The 17,718-nt window shown below is 40.9% G+C and overlaps 1 protein-coding gene across 1 annotated transcript; it reads right to left on the reverse strand.

Moving 5' to 3' along the window:
- Positions 1 to 3,023: 3,023 nt before the first annotated feature.
- Positions 3,024 to 5,458, reverse strand: pou4f4 (POU class 4 homeobox 4). The gene is made up of 2 exons (XM_042499856.1): positions 5,251 to 5,458; positions 3,024 to 3,947 (listed from the first exon to the last, which is right to left on the reverse strand). Exons 1-2 carry the CDS (start codon positions 5,368 to 5,370, stop codon positions 3,024 to 3,026), a joined length of 1,044 nt encoding a protein of 347 aa, XP_042355790.1. The 5' UTR covers positions 5,371 to 5,458.
- Positions 5,459 to 17,718: the final 12,260 nt, after the last annotated feature.

Genomic DNA, 17,718 nt, shown 5'->3' on the forward strand with positions numbered 1-17,718 from the left:
CCATGTTGCAATTGGCTCAGGGGGTTTTAGATTCGTGCCATACTTCACTTTATAAGTACAGATACCTGGGTTAGATCTATCTATTTTTTGTTTATAAGAGTTTATTTTCTTGCTTTACAAGTTTTCTAACTTTGAAAACCAGTGGCTCTTTATCGGCTCCGCCCTCAGAGGTTTTCTGCCTCAGAGAAACGTTTGTTCGACCTAAAAGCATCAGATACGAGGCCTGCCTGCGTATTCCTTCATATGATAGAGCTGTGGAGTCTTCGTACCCGGCAAAATTGATCAATATTAGAGTCACTCAAGTATCAAATCCTATTCATCACCGCTGGGAAGCAGCTTTCAGACGGACCTCCTTCACCTCCAGGCTTCTCCTGTTTCAGAGCAGCAGCTGCTCTCCTCTCTGCACAAACACACCGAGTGTATCCAGGAGACTGACACACAGACGGGCTGCTGCTCGCAGCTCATGTTGCAGAGTCCATTAAAGCTATCTTTGAGAAAAAAAGATTATTAACACCTCTATCAGCAAACACTGGCCTAATCTGCGGTGTGAGGTTATAAAAACCTGATCAGAGGTATCGATGTGCACACAATAAAAAAAAGAAAGTTTAAAATGTAAAAAAATTGATTTTTAGACCCCCAAACATACCTTTTTTTTCATTTTCATTTCCCAAAGAAAGGCTGTGAGAGCAAGAAGTAAAACGTGCACGGTTTATTTCAGCTTCTGTCGCTTACACAGACACATTTAAAGCACACTTGTGGTTGGTTTCACAAATGAAATATGATTTTTTTTCCTCCAAAATAAATTAAGTTCAAATAAATAAGGGCAATATAAAGAAAATAAAACAAAAGGTTTTCTCAGAAGTATTGAAAAAATATGTATAAATAAGGCCGACTATTTCCCTTCATCGGAATATCTACAAAGTGCGCTCCATAAAGGTGTCAGTAATAGTAATAATAATAATAATAATAATAATAATAATAATAAATAATAATAATAAATGAATAATAATAATTTTAAAAATGAATTTTCATGATAACACAAAAGGGGATTCAAATAATAATAATAATAATTTGATTGTCAAAGCATCCTTGCAGTGAACTTGAACATACAACAGGTTTACACATCAGTGAGTTCTCTAGGCCTAATTCACCATAAAACCGGTGTTAGAGGAAGAAAAAGAAAAAAAAACACATTAAAAAACAAACAAAAAATGAACCTACTAGTCTTTTTTAGCGTGTGTGTTGTTTTTACAGCACCATGAACGTGCCAACACTTGCGTAATGAGGTAGCCACACAGCTATACCGTGTGAATGTGTGTATTCGTGCGTGTGTTCGTGTGTGTGTGTGTGTGTGCCTCTCTTCTTATTGCAATGCATTCACTTTGGGGGAGGTTATTCTCATCTTTTTGGAGCCATAAACGCGCAGAAAACACCCCTCTCTCCCTCACGAGTCAACCATGCAATGGGTTACAGTAGTTATTGTGCCTCATAAATCAGCCACAGACCGACATGATCACTCCGATCTGTTCCCCAAAAAATTGAATTCCCTACAGAAACAAACAGCTGGGAGAAAAGACAGCGAAATTCAATAGCCTACATTTCAATGAGATTTTTCCACACACGGAGGTGCAACATATTCACAAATATGTACAATGATAAATATAAAAAAGCTATTCCGACTAAGGAGGATAATATCAATTATTCCTCCAGTCCCTTCATTATTATGCTTATTTTTTGTACAATAATTGCCATATGAATGAATGGGACGGAGCATTGTTTCCCCTCATGGTGATCACTTTCTCGGCCTGTTCTGTGGAGAAGCATAAAGATTTGAGAGTCTCGAGTTTTTGGACAGGGTCTCAGTCTTTCTCCCAGTCCTGGTGCTCCGTCTCCACTGTCAGAATAAAAAAAAAAGGTACACCGTTGAATCCGGTTGTTTTTGAAGCTGCATGAGACTGAACTTCCCCCAAAAAATTACAGCAGTTCCTGGTTATACTGAGTGGAGATAAATCGTCAGGTGTCAGACATCCAGACCTCTAAAATATAGCTAAAACACTCCAGAGACGCACCGGTATTTCTCTGCACTGGCTTCAAAAGCAAACCGTTGTTGCCTGTGTTGAATACTTTCTGTGTTTCCACAGCTGGGATTCTGGCACTGGTGCAACAACAGGGCTGTGGATTGTGCTCCTTTGCATGATGGGCAACACTGTAATAATTCTTAAAGACATTTAGTTCATTATTAAGGTGATTTTTCTTCAATGAATTCGGCCAATGAGGTGAAACAGAATCAGTTTCATTTCAGGAAAAAAAAACGACCAGACAAGAGTTAACCGTTTGAAACCAAATAAAAAAACAGAGAAAAGGCGATGAGCAAAGAAAGAAGATATGACTCAAAAACAAGCAAGATTCTGCTAAAAAGGTAAACGAAAATTACTAGAAAATTAGTTTAAATCAAACAAACAAGGGATTGTCCTGGGAAAAAAATGCTAAAAAATTATCATAATTCTGTAACTTTATTTTAAATACCTAGGCCTAATTATGATAATTATAAATATTGTTTTTCCTTAGTCGCCCCCCCCCCCCCCCCTTTTTTTTTCCCTTGACATTTTTTCCATAGCATTTTTCCCTTTTCCCCAAAATGTTGACCCTTATAGCATTTTAAAAATAATTTTCTAAATCTATTAATTTCTTGCAATTTGTGGACCATTTCTTAGCAAGTTGCTCATTGCCTTATTACCCATGTTTATGCAAGAAATCCCACCAATGTGCTCGAGGTTCAACGGTTTAAATACTTGTGAAAGGCGTCTGAAAGCAGCTCAACAAAAGTGATGTCGCTCCAGTTTTTAAACGGTTAAATGGCTTGTTAAATTGGATATATTCTTTAAGTGCGTAAACAGGTACAGCCCCAGTCACAACAGGCACAACGGTGTACCTTGTTTTTCTGACAGTGCGCACCAGCAGCTTGTCTCTGATTTGTCTTTGTGTAAACGGGGGCAGAGACCCGCAGGTTCCCCCCGCTGGTCTTAGTGCGTCGCAGAAAACTTCATTCGTTTCTGCTTTTGCCTCTGATTGCAAAACCAAACGCGGACCACGTTCTTTTTCAGGTCCAGTTTCTCGGCGATTGCCGCGATCTTCTCCGACGAGGGCCTCGGCTGCACGGCGAAATAAGCCTCCAGGGAGCGCTTTTCTGGGGCCGCGATTGACGTTCGTTTCCTCTTTTTGTCGCCCCCGTTGAAGATCTCCGGCTTGGACATCTTCTCCCTCTGCGCCCGCTCCGCCTCCTCCAACCAGGCCTCAAGGATCGGCTTAAGGGCCACCATGTTGTTGTGCGACAGCGTCAGGGACTCGAACCTGCAGATGGTGCTCTGGCTCAGACACCCCACTCCTGGGATCTTAAGGTTGGCTAGAGCCGAGCCCACGTCCGCCTGGGTCACCCCGAGTTTGATCCGCCTTTGTTTGAACCTCTCGGCGAACGACTCCAGCTCCCGGGGATCCGGCTCCGAGTCTATGCCGCCGGCCCCCAGGGAACTGTGGGGGAGCGCGTGCGGGTGCATGTTCATGGACTGTTGATGATGGTGGTGCTGCATGTGGTTGATGGCCGACATGTGGGCGGCGTGGGCGGTGTGCGAGGCCGTGGAGCAGACGTCCGAGGCCGGCATGCCTCCCAGGGAGATGCCCGGTGTGAGGTGGTCCAGCAGGTCACCCTCCAGGCCCTGTGCCGGTTGATGGTGCGCCGGGTGGTGGTGGGAGGTGAGCACCGATGGGTGGTGCAGGTGCGCGGAGGAGGAGGTCGGGGTGCAGGTCATGCTGGTCATGGTGGTCATGGTGTGGTAGGTCGCGTCCGGTTTGAACGGGTGGCTCTTTTGGGCCACAATGTCCACAGCGGCCAGAGCCTCGGCTCTCTGCAGCAAAGTCTCATCAAAGCCGGCGAAGATGTTGCCCTGAAGCTGCGAGGAGAGAGTCAGGCCCGTTAGAGGAGGAGGAAAAGCGAGAAAAACCAACACATCTTCTACAGTTACAATTTCTCCAGTGCGCTTTCATCATACATCTTTTTGCTACTTGTGTTATTTTATGTATAGATTTTTACATTGTTTTGTAAAGACATACATGTTCATATCTGGAGAAAATAGTGGAATCAAATAATACATTTTACATTTAAAATGTATTTCAAATTAATCTGTGTAAAGTGAGTTAGAAAGGGAAACACCAAAATCTTGTAAAAAGGTAAATTAAATTTAAAAAACGATTCATCATCAGTCAGGTGAAGTCATATTTTTAAAGTTAAATTACACATTTGTCTATTATTTTACATATTTTACAGGTGAACGCTTCACATTTCTACCAGCGAGATAAACGAGTCAAGCTTTCAAAATTGAAATGTTAAGCAGTGTAAGAAGCATGGAAGTTTGGGTCACAAAATGCAGAATTACGCACAAGGTTTTCACAATGTAGAAGGCTTTGTTCAGATTTAATGTACAGACAGCAATTTAAATTATTTTCAACTTTCACTAAACTTTGTCTCCTACTTCTCAGACAATGTAATCTAATGCATCTTGGACATCACTGAATCTGCCCAAAGCCCAGAAAGTGTGTCAGCGTGGATGGATATTCATCTAAAATTAATATTTACGATCTCCTGAATAATTTCTGCGGACAATGAAATGAGACGAGTTTGAATATGAATGGGACAATATGAGATAACACGCGCTTAGAGAATCCACCCTGCCTTTTTTCCTCTTCCTCCTTCATCTTTTATCTTCTTTCACTTTTTTAGCAGCATCGCTCACACTGGCCTGAAAGCTGGACTTGGCTTCTTGGTGCGTCTTTACGCACCGACTTCCTGCCCTAAGTAGCCAGATTGTCTTGACTTCTGTGTTTTCCTCTTTGTGCTGCTGGTGTGAACTGATCCACTCTGTCACATTCATATCTCTGTTAAATTCTTTTTACAGTCAATTCTAAATTGTCTATAATAATTTTATTTAGTTACCCTTTTTTCAACTTCCCCACTGTGTCCATATAAGGTACTTTTCTTGTACTTTTCTCAACAAGATACGATTTTGTCTGATTTAAAAACGTTCAGTATAGTTTCATTCTCGTTACTGATATTATAGCTGAATCATTTAAAGACCACATCTAATCATTTAGGAGTTTGCCTCTATGGAAGTTATCAGATGGTCCAAACAAAAATGCAAATTTTGTTTGCAAATGACAGGAGCTACAGGATGTCAGTAGTGGAATGATTAGACTCACCGATGGTGTGGGCAGACAGGCCCTGCGTATGGCCTCCGAGCTGGAGTGCAGAGGAGTGTATTTGGGTTCGTGGAGGATGGGGTGCATACTGAAAGGTTGCTTGCTGTTCATCGACATCATGATTGCAGAAGTGAGGGAGGGTCGTTGTCCGTCTTCCTCGTTCGGCTCCGTGTTGGGAGATTTTTCTGAAAAGAAACGCCTCGGAGACAAAAACCTGCTGGTTGCAGACGCTTTGGTTGAAATTTCGCTCGTGATCGGGCGATTCGGTCAAGCTCGCTTATAAAAACAGAAACCGAGAAGGAGAAGTAACTCCTGCGCTCCTGCGGGTCTCCTGTCTCCCTTTCGCCTGTAAATGAGTTCTATAATAGAGATGCTCCTCGCCTCCAGCTCCTATATTGGACCACTGCCGCGCAGGCTCCTGCTCATTGGTGGATCCTCCCTCCCTCCCTCTGGACGCCACCACCAATCAGGTGGAGCTACCCAGACTGGACCCACGCCTCCAAGCGTGCCTGGCTCGCTGGAAAGGAGGAACGGGGAAGGATGCTCTGTGGATGCACTGTTAAAAATCTGCATTAAAATGACTGAAAATCAACACCTGAAGGAGAAACTGGCTCCTCTGACCAACAGGCAGCAGCCCCAAGAATCCTGGTAACAGAAAATTGATGTAAAAAAGAAAAAGAATCTGCATCATGTAGCATTAAAAATATATTTATATATATTTTTTAGTCTGGGTTTCAGTGTCCAATAATGATTCAAACGCTTAAATGACAATTTACCAAATATGAGGATTGAACAACAAAACATTTTGAGCCAAATTACCTGAAAGAAGTTTAATTTAAAAGTGTACTGAAGGCAGAGAAATTATGATTTTGGCCCTCAAAGAACATGAATTATTTAATGGCACATTTAAATGTATATTTGAGGCTGTCGTTTTTATTCTGCAGCCACTGGCACTCAGGATCAGATGCTGAAATATAAAGACATATTTTTAGAGTGTTGCAGAGATCCTTAAAAATGCAACAGGGAGCACAGACATTATTATTACAGCTGTATACTGTATTTTCTCGTTCATGGTGACGCTCAAACTGAAGCTCATCTGAGCGTCATTCCATGCAATACCTCATGCTGTAATGATGATTACAAACAGCAAATATGACTGGGAAAAGACAGAAATAGAGAGAGTGAGAAAGAGAGAGAGAGAGAGAGAGAGAGAGAGAGAGAGAGAGAGAGATTCAACTCAAATTATTAATTGATGGCAGACGCGCAGGAATTCCTCCGCCTGAACCCCATTCACTTTCTTGGCAATTAATACATTAATTAATCATGCTTCATTTACTTTGTGGCTGTAGTAAGGGCCCCCCTTCCCACACACACACACACACACACACAAACACACACGCATTCGCGCGGACTTCTCTCAATTAAAGAATAAACAGGCCTGAACGGGAACTAAAGAGCACAAGCAGCAGACGATGAAATATTTACCATGAATAGCGCGGGGTCAGCGGGGCAGCAGCTTGTCAATCAAAAAGGGGATATCCGGCGGGCAGACACGCGCGCGATAAGACGGAATAATTATCCCAATAATCACCTAAAGGCGCTTCCCGAGGGGGGGAGGGGTCAGAGGGTGGACGGAGGGGTTGACGGGGTGGGGGTCTCCAGGTAATCCCTCTTTTTGTGTGATTATGCGGCTGTTGCTACATGGGCAATAATAATAATTCATAGAGAAAAATACAAAAATATTAAAATTAATTTTCGACTTCTGCTTAAACATTAATAAAGATCAGGGGAAAAACACAATCTTTTCCTAAAATGTTATGCACACTATATTTTTACATAACTCAATGTGCCACGATTAATTAACTTTAGGGAAAACAAAACATATGGATATCTATAAAGGTTCTGCTTACATAAATATTACAGTCTGTATAAACCATAGCACTGAGGGAAACCCGAATGTTAAGTCTACAAACCTCCCTTACACCTTCATGGAAATGGAAATAAAATCAGAAAGACTTAATCAAACAGTTTAAGCTGTCTTTAAGTAAGTAAACAGTGGTGGCAAAGGTATAGGTTTCAGTGGTCACCTCCCCCTCAATATTTAAAACGTGCATTTGTCCCCTACAATAAAAATATTAAAGTAGCAGAGGTCTTTGACAAAATTAAGGACTTTCTCATCATTAACTGATGCAGAAAAGGCACAATTGGTGCATAAACAACCACCAGAATGCAGGAAATACATGTTTGATGCTCAACATTTTATGTCAGAGAAAATCCCTTGTTTCATATGTATTCCTCCCCACCAATGATGAAACAAAGCCTATGCTCTTGAGTGGTGATACAGTTGTCCAACACGGGTGTTATTTGACTGGGATTCATCCAATCTGTATTTTACGATAAGCCATGACATAACGGTTGAAGATGTGGCTCTTCATCAAGGTCAAGGTAGCTTTTATTGACTCCCAAAGTCAGGTGGATCAACTGTAGCTATCATGAAACACAAAACAGAAAACAGCTTCATAAGTCTGTAAGTAATTCCTTCAAGTAATTAAATGTGAGTATTTTTTAGTATTTTAAGCTTTCATTTTCAGCCTAAATGAAACACACAAGATATAAGATGTGTCTATGTTCTAAAATGTTCTAGTATCATAAACCATTGATGTTTTACTTCTTTTAAAAGTGCCAATGTATTGGGGGAAAAGGATCAAATCAGTATCATGTAATCTAACATTAAAAGCATGTTGACTCTTTAATGGTTTCCTGACAGTAGTAGCTGAGGGTGCATACGTCTGGACTGTGTTGGGTCCTGCCCTGGCTGTAACTCTGCCTCTTGGTCTGCTGTCCTGGTTGAAACTCCAGCCCTGGCTCACGGCCTTCCCTACAAAAAGAGCAGCAGTGTCAGTGTCAGTCAGCAGGAAACCTGAGCGAGGCCCATTGTCCTGCTCTAGTCACGGCCCTCTAGAGGGTCCCCAGCACCCGCTCATCAAATATACATCACCCGCCTCTGCTGGGACGCCGGCAGGCAGGACGCTCCTCTGGGAAGGCGACACTGGACAGACAACATACAGGGAGTCCATCTGGGGTGGGAGGGAGGAGAGAGAGAGAGAATAAAAAAGGTGGAGGATGGCAAAAGAGACGGAAGGGAGGAAGAAGAAAGAGGCAGTCAGGGAAAAGGAAGTTTAAACTTTAAGGTCATGGCTTATTTCCAAAGAAAGCCATTTGACAGTTTATTAAAATTCATCAGGCATTGGTTTTACTGTACAGCTGAGGAATCATTCTTTATTTTCTGTCCAACATCAGAAATATGACACAGAGGAAATATGATTCAGGGACTCTGAAATCCAGTGTCTCGTGAAGATATCGATATAAACACATTTGTTAATTTGGTTATTAATTATAAAGGTGTGATCAAAGGTGTGATCTTTTGGTAAACTTAAAATCATACATTTAGAGAAATTCTTATTTTTAGTGTAGCTGTCTGGATGTACATGCAGCTGGTCCTTTAAATGTCTTAGAAAAGTGTTGCTCCACCACCAGTCTGCAGAGCATCAATAGTCACTCTAAATCAGAAAATCTTGCAATTAAAATGCAAATTCATGTGCAATTTCTTTCACTACATTACTGAAACTTAATTTAAAAAGCACCAGTAAAATCTCAAACAATTAAAAACCAGGTGGAAAACATGATGGAAACCTGGTATTTATGTCTGGTTTATGAGTTTGAGTTCACCAGCGTTTCCAAAATCTCTCCTCGAGTACCACTTGTCATGCATGTTTAAGGTCACTCCCTGCTGCAACACAGCTGAATTCAATGATCAACTCGTTATCAAGCAGCCTCAGCCTTCATAACGAGCTGATCATTTGAATCAGCTGTGTTGGAGCAGAGAGAGATCTGAAATATGCAGGACTAACGGTACTCAAAGGGAGGTTTTGGAAAGACTGGTCTAACACATGCTTTTATCTGCTGCCATTTTTCATTTGTCTCCTCGCTTTCAGACTTTCTGGTGTTTTTGCTCAGGTTTCTTTATATGCATGCTGAAAAAGTGCAGATAAACAGGTGGTTGTAACACTTAACACCACTTGGCATAGATTACATGTCTCTAAAGATTTTACTGGAGCAATGCATCTTCATACAAAAGTTCAGATCCATCCTGCTGGGTGACAAGGGCAACAGGCAAAGTAAGATATTCCAGAGATCCCTCTCTCCAACAACATTTTCCAGCTCCTCCTGGGGGATCCCGAGGCCTTTCCAGGTCCAAGATATACAATCCCTCCAGCATGTTCTGGGTCTAACGGGAAGTGCCCAGGAGGCATCCTGATCATATGCCCAAACCACCTCAACTGCCTCATTTTGACAAGAAAGAGTAGTGGATCCACTCCAGAGCTCCTCATCCTATCTCTAAGGCTGAGCCCAGCCACCTTACAGAGGTTTGTGTGATATCCTATAAAATGTTATATAGTTCATATGTTACCTTGCATAGCAGCGACCTTACAGGGTAGGTTAGGTTTAGCTTGAGAATCGTGGTTCATCATCACTTAATTTAACGTGAAAATGAAAACACAACTGAAAATAACTCGATTCAGAGTTTGGGTTCACGCATGACGCAAATCCAAGTCTTCGAAGCTGAAGTCATTTATTTGTTTGAGTCATCCACTACCCTGACCACTCCCCTACATGGACTTTGTGGGGGAGCGGTCCCCCTACGAAAGCCCTTGAAAATTTGTTGTTCTCGGGGAGCCCTGATAACAAATCTCCCATAGGTGTTCAAGAGGTTCTTTGTCAACTGTCCTCACTTTGCTAGATTTGATTTGTCCACTAAATTTCAACTACAATATTTTCCTTGTTTTTACAAACATCTCACAAGGGGGGCGTTTGTAGCTTTGCAATGTGTGTGTGTTTGCAGATAAGTGGTGTGTAGGTGCACTAAAAACAGACCTAAACACAAAAAAACGTTTTTATTTGTGTGGACATGAGCAATACATGTGCATGTGTGTGTATGGTGTGTACAGCTATGCATGGGTGACTGTGTTTGTCTGTGTGTTTAGAGTGCAGGATGAACTCTGAAGGATCAAACGTCCGGCGAAGCTTTCAGTGAGCAGAACATGGCCGCCACACTGCGTATTTCTGCCACATTTAGCAAATGGACACTGAAGTGCAGCCTTCCGCCGACATCCACCACAGTCTGAAGCTCACCTCCTCCACGCCGCCCTCGCCTCCTCCTCTCCTTCCTTTTCTTTCCGTTAACTCTTGTCCTCCTTTCCTCCGCCTCTTTGCTTCTTCCAGCTCTGAATTATTGATAGTGAGTAAAATCTGACGTTGTAAACTTTGCGACCATTCACCAAATCGGCCTCTGCTTCTCACCGAGGGGGCCCGCCGAAGGGTAGGCGGTGTCTAACCACACACTTTTAATGTAATTGCCTGTAGAGGTCCTTGTAAATATTTCATTGTCTGCCAGTACAAATTAAAGACACAAGGCTGGAGGAAAAGGTTAGTTGGTTCGCCCAGGGAAAGATTCTCAGCACTTTACCTGCACCTGCAGGTTTGGAAAAGCATTTTTTTAAAATATTTTCTTTCCTAAAGGAAACCCACTGAGAGACTGTGGTAGACTGTCCTTCTGCTTGACTTAGCTTTGACTGATGACACCAAAGTCATCCATGTGTCTCCAGTAGATCTTCATGCTGTGCTGAATGATGTTGGATGACTTTTATGACCTAAAAAAATGGGGAAAAAATGAATGCTTGAGCTCTGAAACTACATGATGATCTTAAATTACATGCAGCTTTGTGCCGATTTCGTCACCATGGAGTTCAGGGACCATGAGCCGATCACTGACACATGAGTGATATTTCATTCCTTGTATAGATGTTTCCCTTCAAGATGGAATCCTCAACTTGGATCTGCCAAAACTAAAAAATATAATCATCGGTTTAGATATTCCTTTTGCTGATGACGTGTTTGTGTTTTAGCTTATTTCAGTAACAGTGTCCTACGCATGTTGTATACAATAGATGTTTCAAACTTTCCCCCTTAAAACAAGTTTGTATTTAAATGTTTGTATCTTTCACAGAGCTTTACATGCACACACAGTTATCATTTGTTATCATTTGTTTAATATTAAAATAATAATATGAAGTCATCCAAAGTCTGGGAACTTTGCTATAAGTCAAGTTCTGCATACTGTATCTATGCAGGTATCTCTTTATAGAGATTAGCCAAAAAGACTGGCACACAAATGAGGAAGCTGTTAAGGTGTAAACTTCAGGTTGCATGGAGAAGCAGAAGAAAGAAAGAAAGAACAAAAGAAAGAGAGAAAGAAGTATAACGATTCACACTGCTGTATGAAATGGGCTTGCACCTTGGTTTGCCAGATTGTCTGAGAGTTTCATGTATTCCAACATCAGAAAGGTTATACGTTTAAGACACTGTTCAACTGTTTCAGCAAGCACTTTGTTTTAAGCATAATGAACACTTTAGTTGCAGCTCTTAAAATCAATTGATCGAAGGCTATGTTAACGAGTTAGCAACCACGACCCAGTATCTAGGGAACTGCATTAGTTAAAAAATCTGCACCTCGTTATTAACATCCAATGTTGACTTTAAGTTCAAGCATGGGAAGTTGTTTGTCCTTTACTTAGCAAGTAGAAAAAAGTAAGGATGTCATTGGTGCCTTTTTACGAACCATGATTTTCATCTTTCCCCAGCCTTAACTAAGATTGTTATTGCTAAACCTTAAACATATTTTATTTGCCACACCTTACACTTTGCCTTTACCTTAACCGTACCTCTGAATTCTATATGCACATATTGTAATAAGAAAAAAACTGAAAAATGTTGGCATTAAATGTAATATGGGGCTTTTCAGAATCATTCAGTATTGGCATTCTTATCTAGTATAGGGTGCTGCAACCATAACCAAAACCTTCCTAAACAATTACAGCATATCCTCATACAACGTTTCGCAAAATATTCCAAAAATTAGTTATGTCACAAATGATGTCAAGTGTGACTCAAAGTTCATTCAAAGTTCACACAGGTCTGAACACTGGTGTCTGTGGGAAAGTCCTGAAAGAAAATCTGGTGCCCAACCACTACTCCGAACTGCCAATTTACAGGACCATTTCCATTTTTCTTCCTGTCATCATTTTGGCCTTCCCAAAGATGTGGATTATGCAGGAATATACTGGCTCATTATTATGTTGAATATGTACAAATTGTGGTGCATAACTTTTCAAAGGAAAATGGATAAACAGTGCATGATCAACAAGCCTGACCATGATCTCTGACCGTGATCAATTTTGTGTAGATCGTTCAGGTATTTTTGCCTCTCATCTTCATGATTTTTATGTGGCAAACTACACGAATATCTCCCAGTATGGACTGACGGCAGATTCCCTCAGTCATTTGAGAGTTCACTAACAAGACCACACTTGTATGGTAGAAAAGTTGTGTTATTGGATAAATGGAGGATCAGGAATGATGGGGAGAGGGTCGAGTTCGATGGGATGATGGGGGTTTAGGGGAAGGATGAGAAGAGCGTCTTTGGCCAGGGTATGAATTAGGCCCTAAGGTTATCAGGGTCATGTATGATGGGATGATGAGGACAGGGTTGAGGAGAAGGGATAAAGGGGGAATCGAGTTCATGACGACGTATGTTTCATACGGAGTTGTGGAGAACTGAGACAAACACAGGAGAAGAGGTAAGACACTAATATACACGTCGCAGTAGGTGATTGAATTGATGAGGCACAGGTGGTTAACTTAAGGAGGTGCAGGGGATTTGAATCAGTGGGAGAGAGAAGCATGATCTTGTTCCTGAACCTCAGTTAAAGTAACTAAATTTAAGGTTAGGATGAGCGTTTACAAGGGTTACCATTACTTGGAATTGTTTGGAAACAATTTCATCTTCCCCCCTTGCCTCATATTCCTGGTTTTATTTAAACTTTTCACAGAGTCTTTGAACAGGCTGGCCAGGTTCTCCTTGCATATCACTTGGTTTCACTCCTGTGCTTGCGTATTTGTTCATCAACATAGTAGATGATGTTCGTTTTCTGCTCTTCTCATTCTAAAAGTTGTTCTCCCATCGAGTTTTTTCTTATTTACGGTTTCTGCATTTTTCATGGTTACACCTTCTATTATCTTCACCTCTTCATGTGTCTCTCCCTCTCATCTCTTCTTTTTTTTATAATCTGTTGCTGTGTCTGTCAAAGTGCTGCAATTGGCTCACTAATGGAAAAAAAAGAAACAGGAGATAAAAACAGTGAGCAAGAAGCAAAGATAGGGTATGACAGAATGGAAGAAAGACAGACAGTAAATGAGACAGAGAAAGAGAGAAGACATATTTTGGATCAATAGATTAACTGAGTGCTCATGTATTATGCATCTGAGCCCTGCAGCACTTGCACATAAAGGGAATGTTGGGCAGGATTGGCGTGTAAAAGCTTTATAACCGCGGGCCTGTTTACTCTGAGTGTACAAGGGGACTGCTGTCATGCCGAACCGAACCGACATGAGACTGAATCTGCCTGGAAACAAACCCAAACCTACCGCCTAGCAACATGAAGCTGGGTTCAACGTCTGATCAAACAAGCATTATGCTGAAATTCATATTAAAAATGTTTTCATATGTGTACCGAGCGTACTGTTTTTACTGTATATATTAAAATGCAGCTTGGACAACTACAGATGTCTCAACTCATAAGACAAAAAACAAACGTAATCCTTTACTGTGAAATGATATGTAAACATATTAGATCATGCATGAAATTGTTCATAAGTTGCTTACATTCTTGTATGTTCCTGTTTTTCAATTTATTTTTGTTGAACAGTTCGAATCAGCGCAACACAGGCAGCTACTTTCACTGCAAAGACTTCAGGTCAACTCTGCAACATCCTATTTAGAGTGATTAGTTCCACCTGGACAGGGTGCTTTCACTGTCAGACAGGTGTGATTGATTTCTTCTCTCCTCTTGTGTGAACACATAAGAGAACTTTGAAACTAACTGAAAGGTTGCATTTGTAGAGGAGCAGACTGAGTCATGAAACATTTCAATGTAAAGAATCACATTATATTCAGGCTTGTCGTGGCTTGTAAAGGACCAAACACTTTACACATGTGAAATATGCAAAAAGACTGAAGCTCCTCTCAGAAACAAAACACCTGAATTATGTGTTTTCACCTTACATCTGAAAATATTGGTAATTCATTTAACATGCCATCATGTTCTCCAAAAACTACAATTGAATGTACAAAAAGAATACATGTTTTAATAACTTAAATAACTTAATGAAAAAACTTCCCTCCTGTGACCTCAAGCTGTTCTAACAAATAAAGAAAAAATGAAAAAAATACACCAAACCATTGAGCCTTCCATGTACTCAAACTTTTTTTTCTCTCCATTATTTATATTTTTTCTGTAATTACTCTGTGTGTATCCCAGCATCCTACTTGATCAGGATCACATCACATTTAGAAAAGAAGATGCTCTCAAAATGCAGTTTCTCTGGACTTGTCAAGTCATATTTTATGGCGTGAATGCACATTTTTGCATCATCTTGTGCTGAAAACACAGTGAACACCGAGGCTCAGAGATACTTGATCTTAATGCTGATGAGCTTTCACAACACATGTTTTTCATGTAAGCTGAAAAATTTCAACTTGCGTGAAAAGCGCATATTTCACATTATTTATGTCATATCATTTGCGTCTTATTATTCATATTATTTGAGGCGCTTGGCTTGAACTCGCATCTATTCACTTCTTTACAGCAACTTTGTCAATAATCTTGCCACACAAAATGCTCACTTTGTGTTCAGTACGAACATAACATTAGACAATTATCTGACAATATTAAAGGAAAGTTTCACCTCCTATGTAAATAAAGGTCAGTGCCAATCATTCTCTGATTATAGACACTTAACATCATATAATGATAAAAGGAAAATGATAATTGCTGCAAAGCAATTAAAAGGGATTTAAGAGACTTTAGACACCCCTGGTCCAGTGAGCCAGACTGAACTATGACCTTTTAAATGCAACATCAGGGGCCTGCACATCACCCTGCTGGTTCCTCTCTCTGCCTCTCCTTTCTCCGGAGCTGCATGACAGCGATGTCCCGACGCTCCGCAGAGGGCCAGGCATCAAACAGTTCAACCCTCTGAGTGTTTCCCCAGAGAGCTAGCACGCTCATTTCCATACAAACAAAATCCTCAGCTCTTCTCTCGTCTGTACTACAAGAATAGAGAGCAGTCGAACAAAGGGAAAACAAGTAAACAAACAAAATGATGTATGAACATGTCACCGGGACAAGGGGGAAATAACAAGGATTAGAGAGGAATGTATGTATGTAAATTAAAATTAATATATTTTTTTACTTTGTCTCTGGTGTTTGGGACTGCAGGGAGCAGCAAGAAAATAGACCTTGAAACTCCTCTGCACGAGAGCTTTGTTTCAGCTCATCTCCCTAATGTAGGCATGATACAGTATAACCTTCCATTGGATCATTGACAGGGATGCTGAGGATGAAAGACTAACAGGGAGATGCACAGAGGGCATGGGTTTGAAAATGGGTCAGAATTTGAAAATAGTACTTCAAAAAAAAGTTCCACATCACCTGAGGCTATCTTGGTTGTTTTAGAAAAGGCCTCAATGGCATCGTTTTTTATTAATGCTTGCTGTGGTGTCAAGGGTGCATTAGCCACAAATGACATTATCACTTATTTGTGTGAAGCACAAAGGCTCCGCAAGTTGTTGTCTTTTGAAACCCACCCCATGTTCATGGTTGTGATTGGCCGACACATTCTAATCCCAACTCATCAAATGTTGCAGCTCTGTCAGTGGACTTCTGCATCCATATATCACAAATTAGGTATCCTTCTGTGTCGTTTACATTTCGGGATGCAGTTACTGTGATGTCAACAAGTGCACATGGTGGGATGATGTGGCACGTGGTTGTGTTTAGGCAACAACAGCACATACAACAACAGCATGAATGGTTAGGATTAGGTGATGAAGTCACAGATGCTTAGGTTAAGGGCAAGGAGGCACATGATAAGGTTTAGAAAAAAACATCACATTTGGATTGGAAGCTAACACTGGCTTCCCACATCAAAGTACAGGTTTGAGGGAACAATCCACCTGCGCTCTTGACTACCCTATAAGTGCCTTCGCACTCCTTATATTATGTCATGACCGGCAGCATGACAACCTGACACCAACCTGACGTGTTTTGCACATGTAAAATGTTCTGTCTGGCTGCGTTCTCAAGTGGCGTCACCCGTTCACTTGTGGAGTGACATTTAATAACACCACCGACCATTCTGTCTGCACCTTTTACGTTCCATGCACAGGCTTTTGACAATGCGCACTTCCCAAACCTTTGCAGACCTTGAGTCAAAAAGAAATCCGTTTGATTCCAATGCAAGTCTGTTGTATTCAAAGATAAATGTACATACATGTAATATATATTTCACGTGTTAACATTTCCAGGCCCATACAACTCAGCTATGCCTACATACTTCTCTCTCATACCTCTCTACTTTCATAATGTCAGAATATGCCTCCACTTTGTACACACAAACACACAACCAGCCTGATCAGCCAATGAGCAACAGATCTACAGTATATCATCGGGAATAAACACAAATGCCCCCTGGCAATGACTGGCAATGATGAATATTTCACTAAATGAAGAGGAGAGAGGAACGTCCAGCTCTGAGATGGACCTCATTGGTTTTCTGTCTGCCTTGCTGTCTCTTTTTGAAAATATTTCCGTCCCTAATCAAATGTTTCTGTAGCCATCATGATATCAGCCATTGTACCCATTGCTACCACTCTGTCTTTATTGATCCCTGATAAATAGTTTAGTGATGATCAAATAGAATCATAAACCGTGGCCACAAATACACTAGATCCCAGGAAAAACTGAACAGAGCAGCTAATGTAACGTTTCAACTTTAATGTTGAGGTTTCAAATACGTGTAAGTTTAGTGAAATGCTCAGTACTGTGGTCCTCTAAACTTAAAGCCAAAGAAAACACTTTTGAGAAAAGCTAGAAAACTGAACCATGAAGTACCTGAAATCAAGTCAATAAAATAAGGAGCAGAACTGGGATCGAAGGAGATCCAGACATATTTTAATCTCAAACTCGTCATCTTAGACTTGTCATCAAGGAATCCTAGTGACTCAGTCTTAATGTATTAAATCAAAAGCTTGCTTCTATGTTGTTTTGTTTTAAGCCATGGCTCATGGCTCTAGGTATGGCAATGCCAGTCTTTTGATTGTTGGTCCACCACTTTGGTTCAGACTACATATCTCATTAACTCTAAAATGGACTGTTATGACATTCTTTAAAAGACATTCATGATCCTTCAACTTTCAAGAAAGATTAAAGTTTTTGAGGCGTGGTGGTTTCTAACTAATGCTTGCTGAGACAGTTCACTAGTTCACCCCAATTCATTATGATGGATCTG

This window comes from Plectropomus leopardus, chromosome 13 (assembly GCF_008729295.1).
Source record: "Plectropomus leopardus isolate mb chromosome 13, YSFRI_Pleo_2.0, whole genome shotgun sequence".
In the NCBI taxonomy this organism is placed as follows: Eukaryota; Metazoa; Chordata; class Actinopteri; order Perciformes; family Serranidae; genus Plectropomus; species Plectropomus leopardus.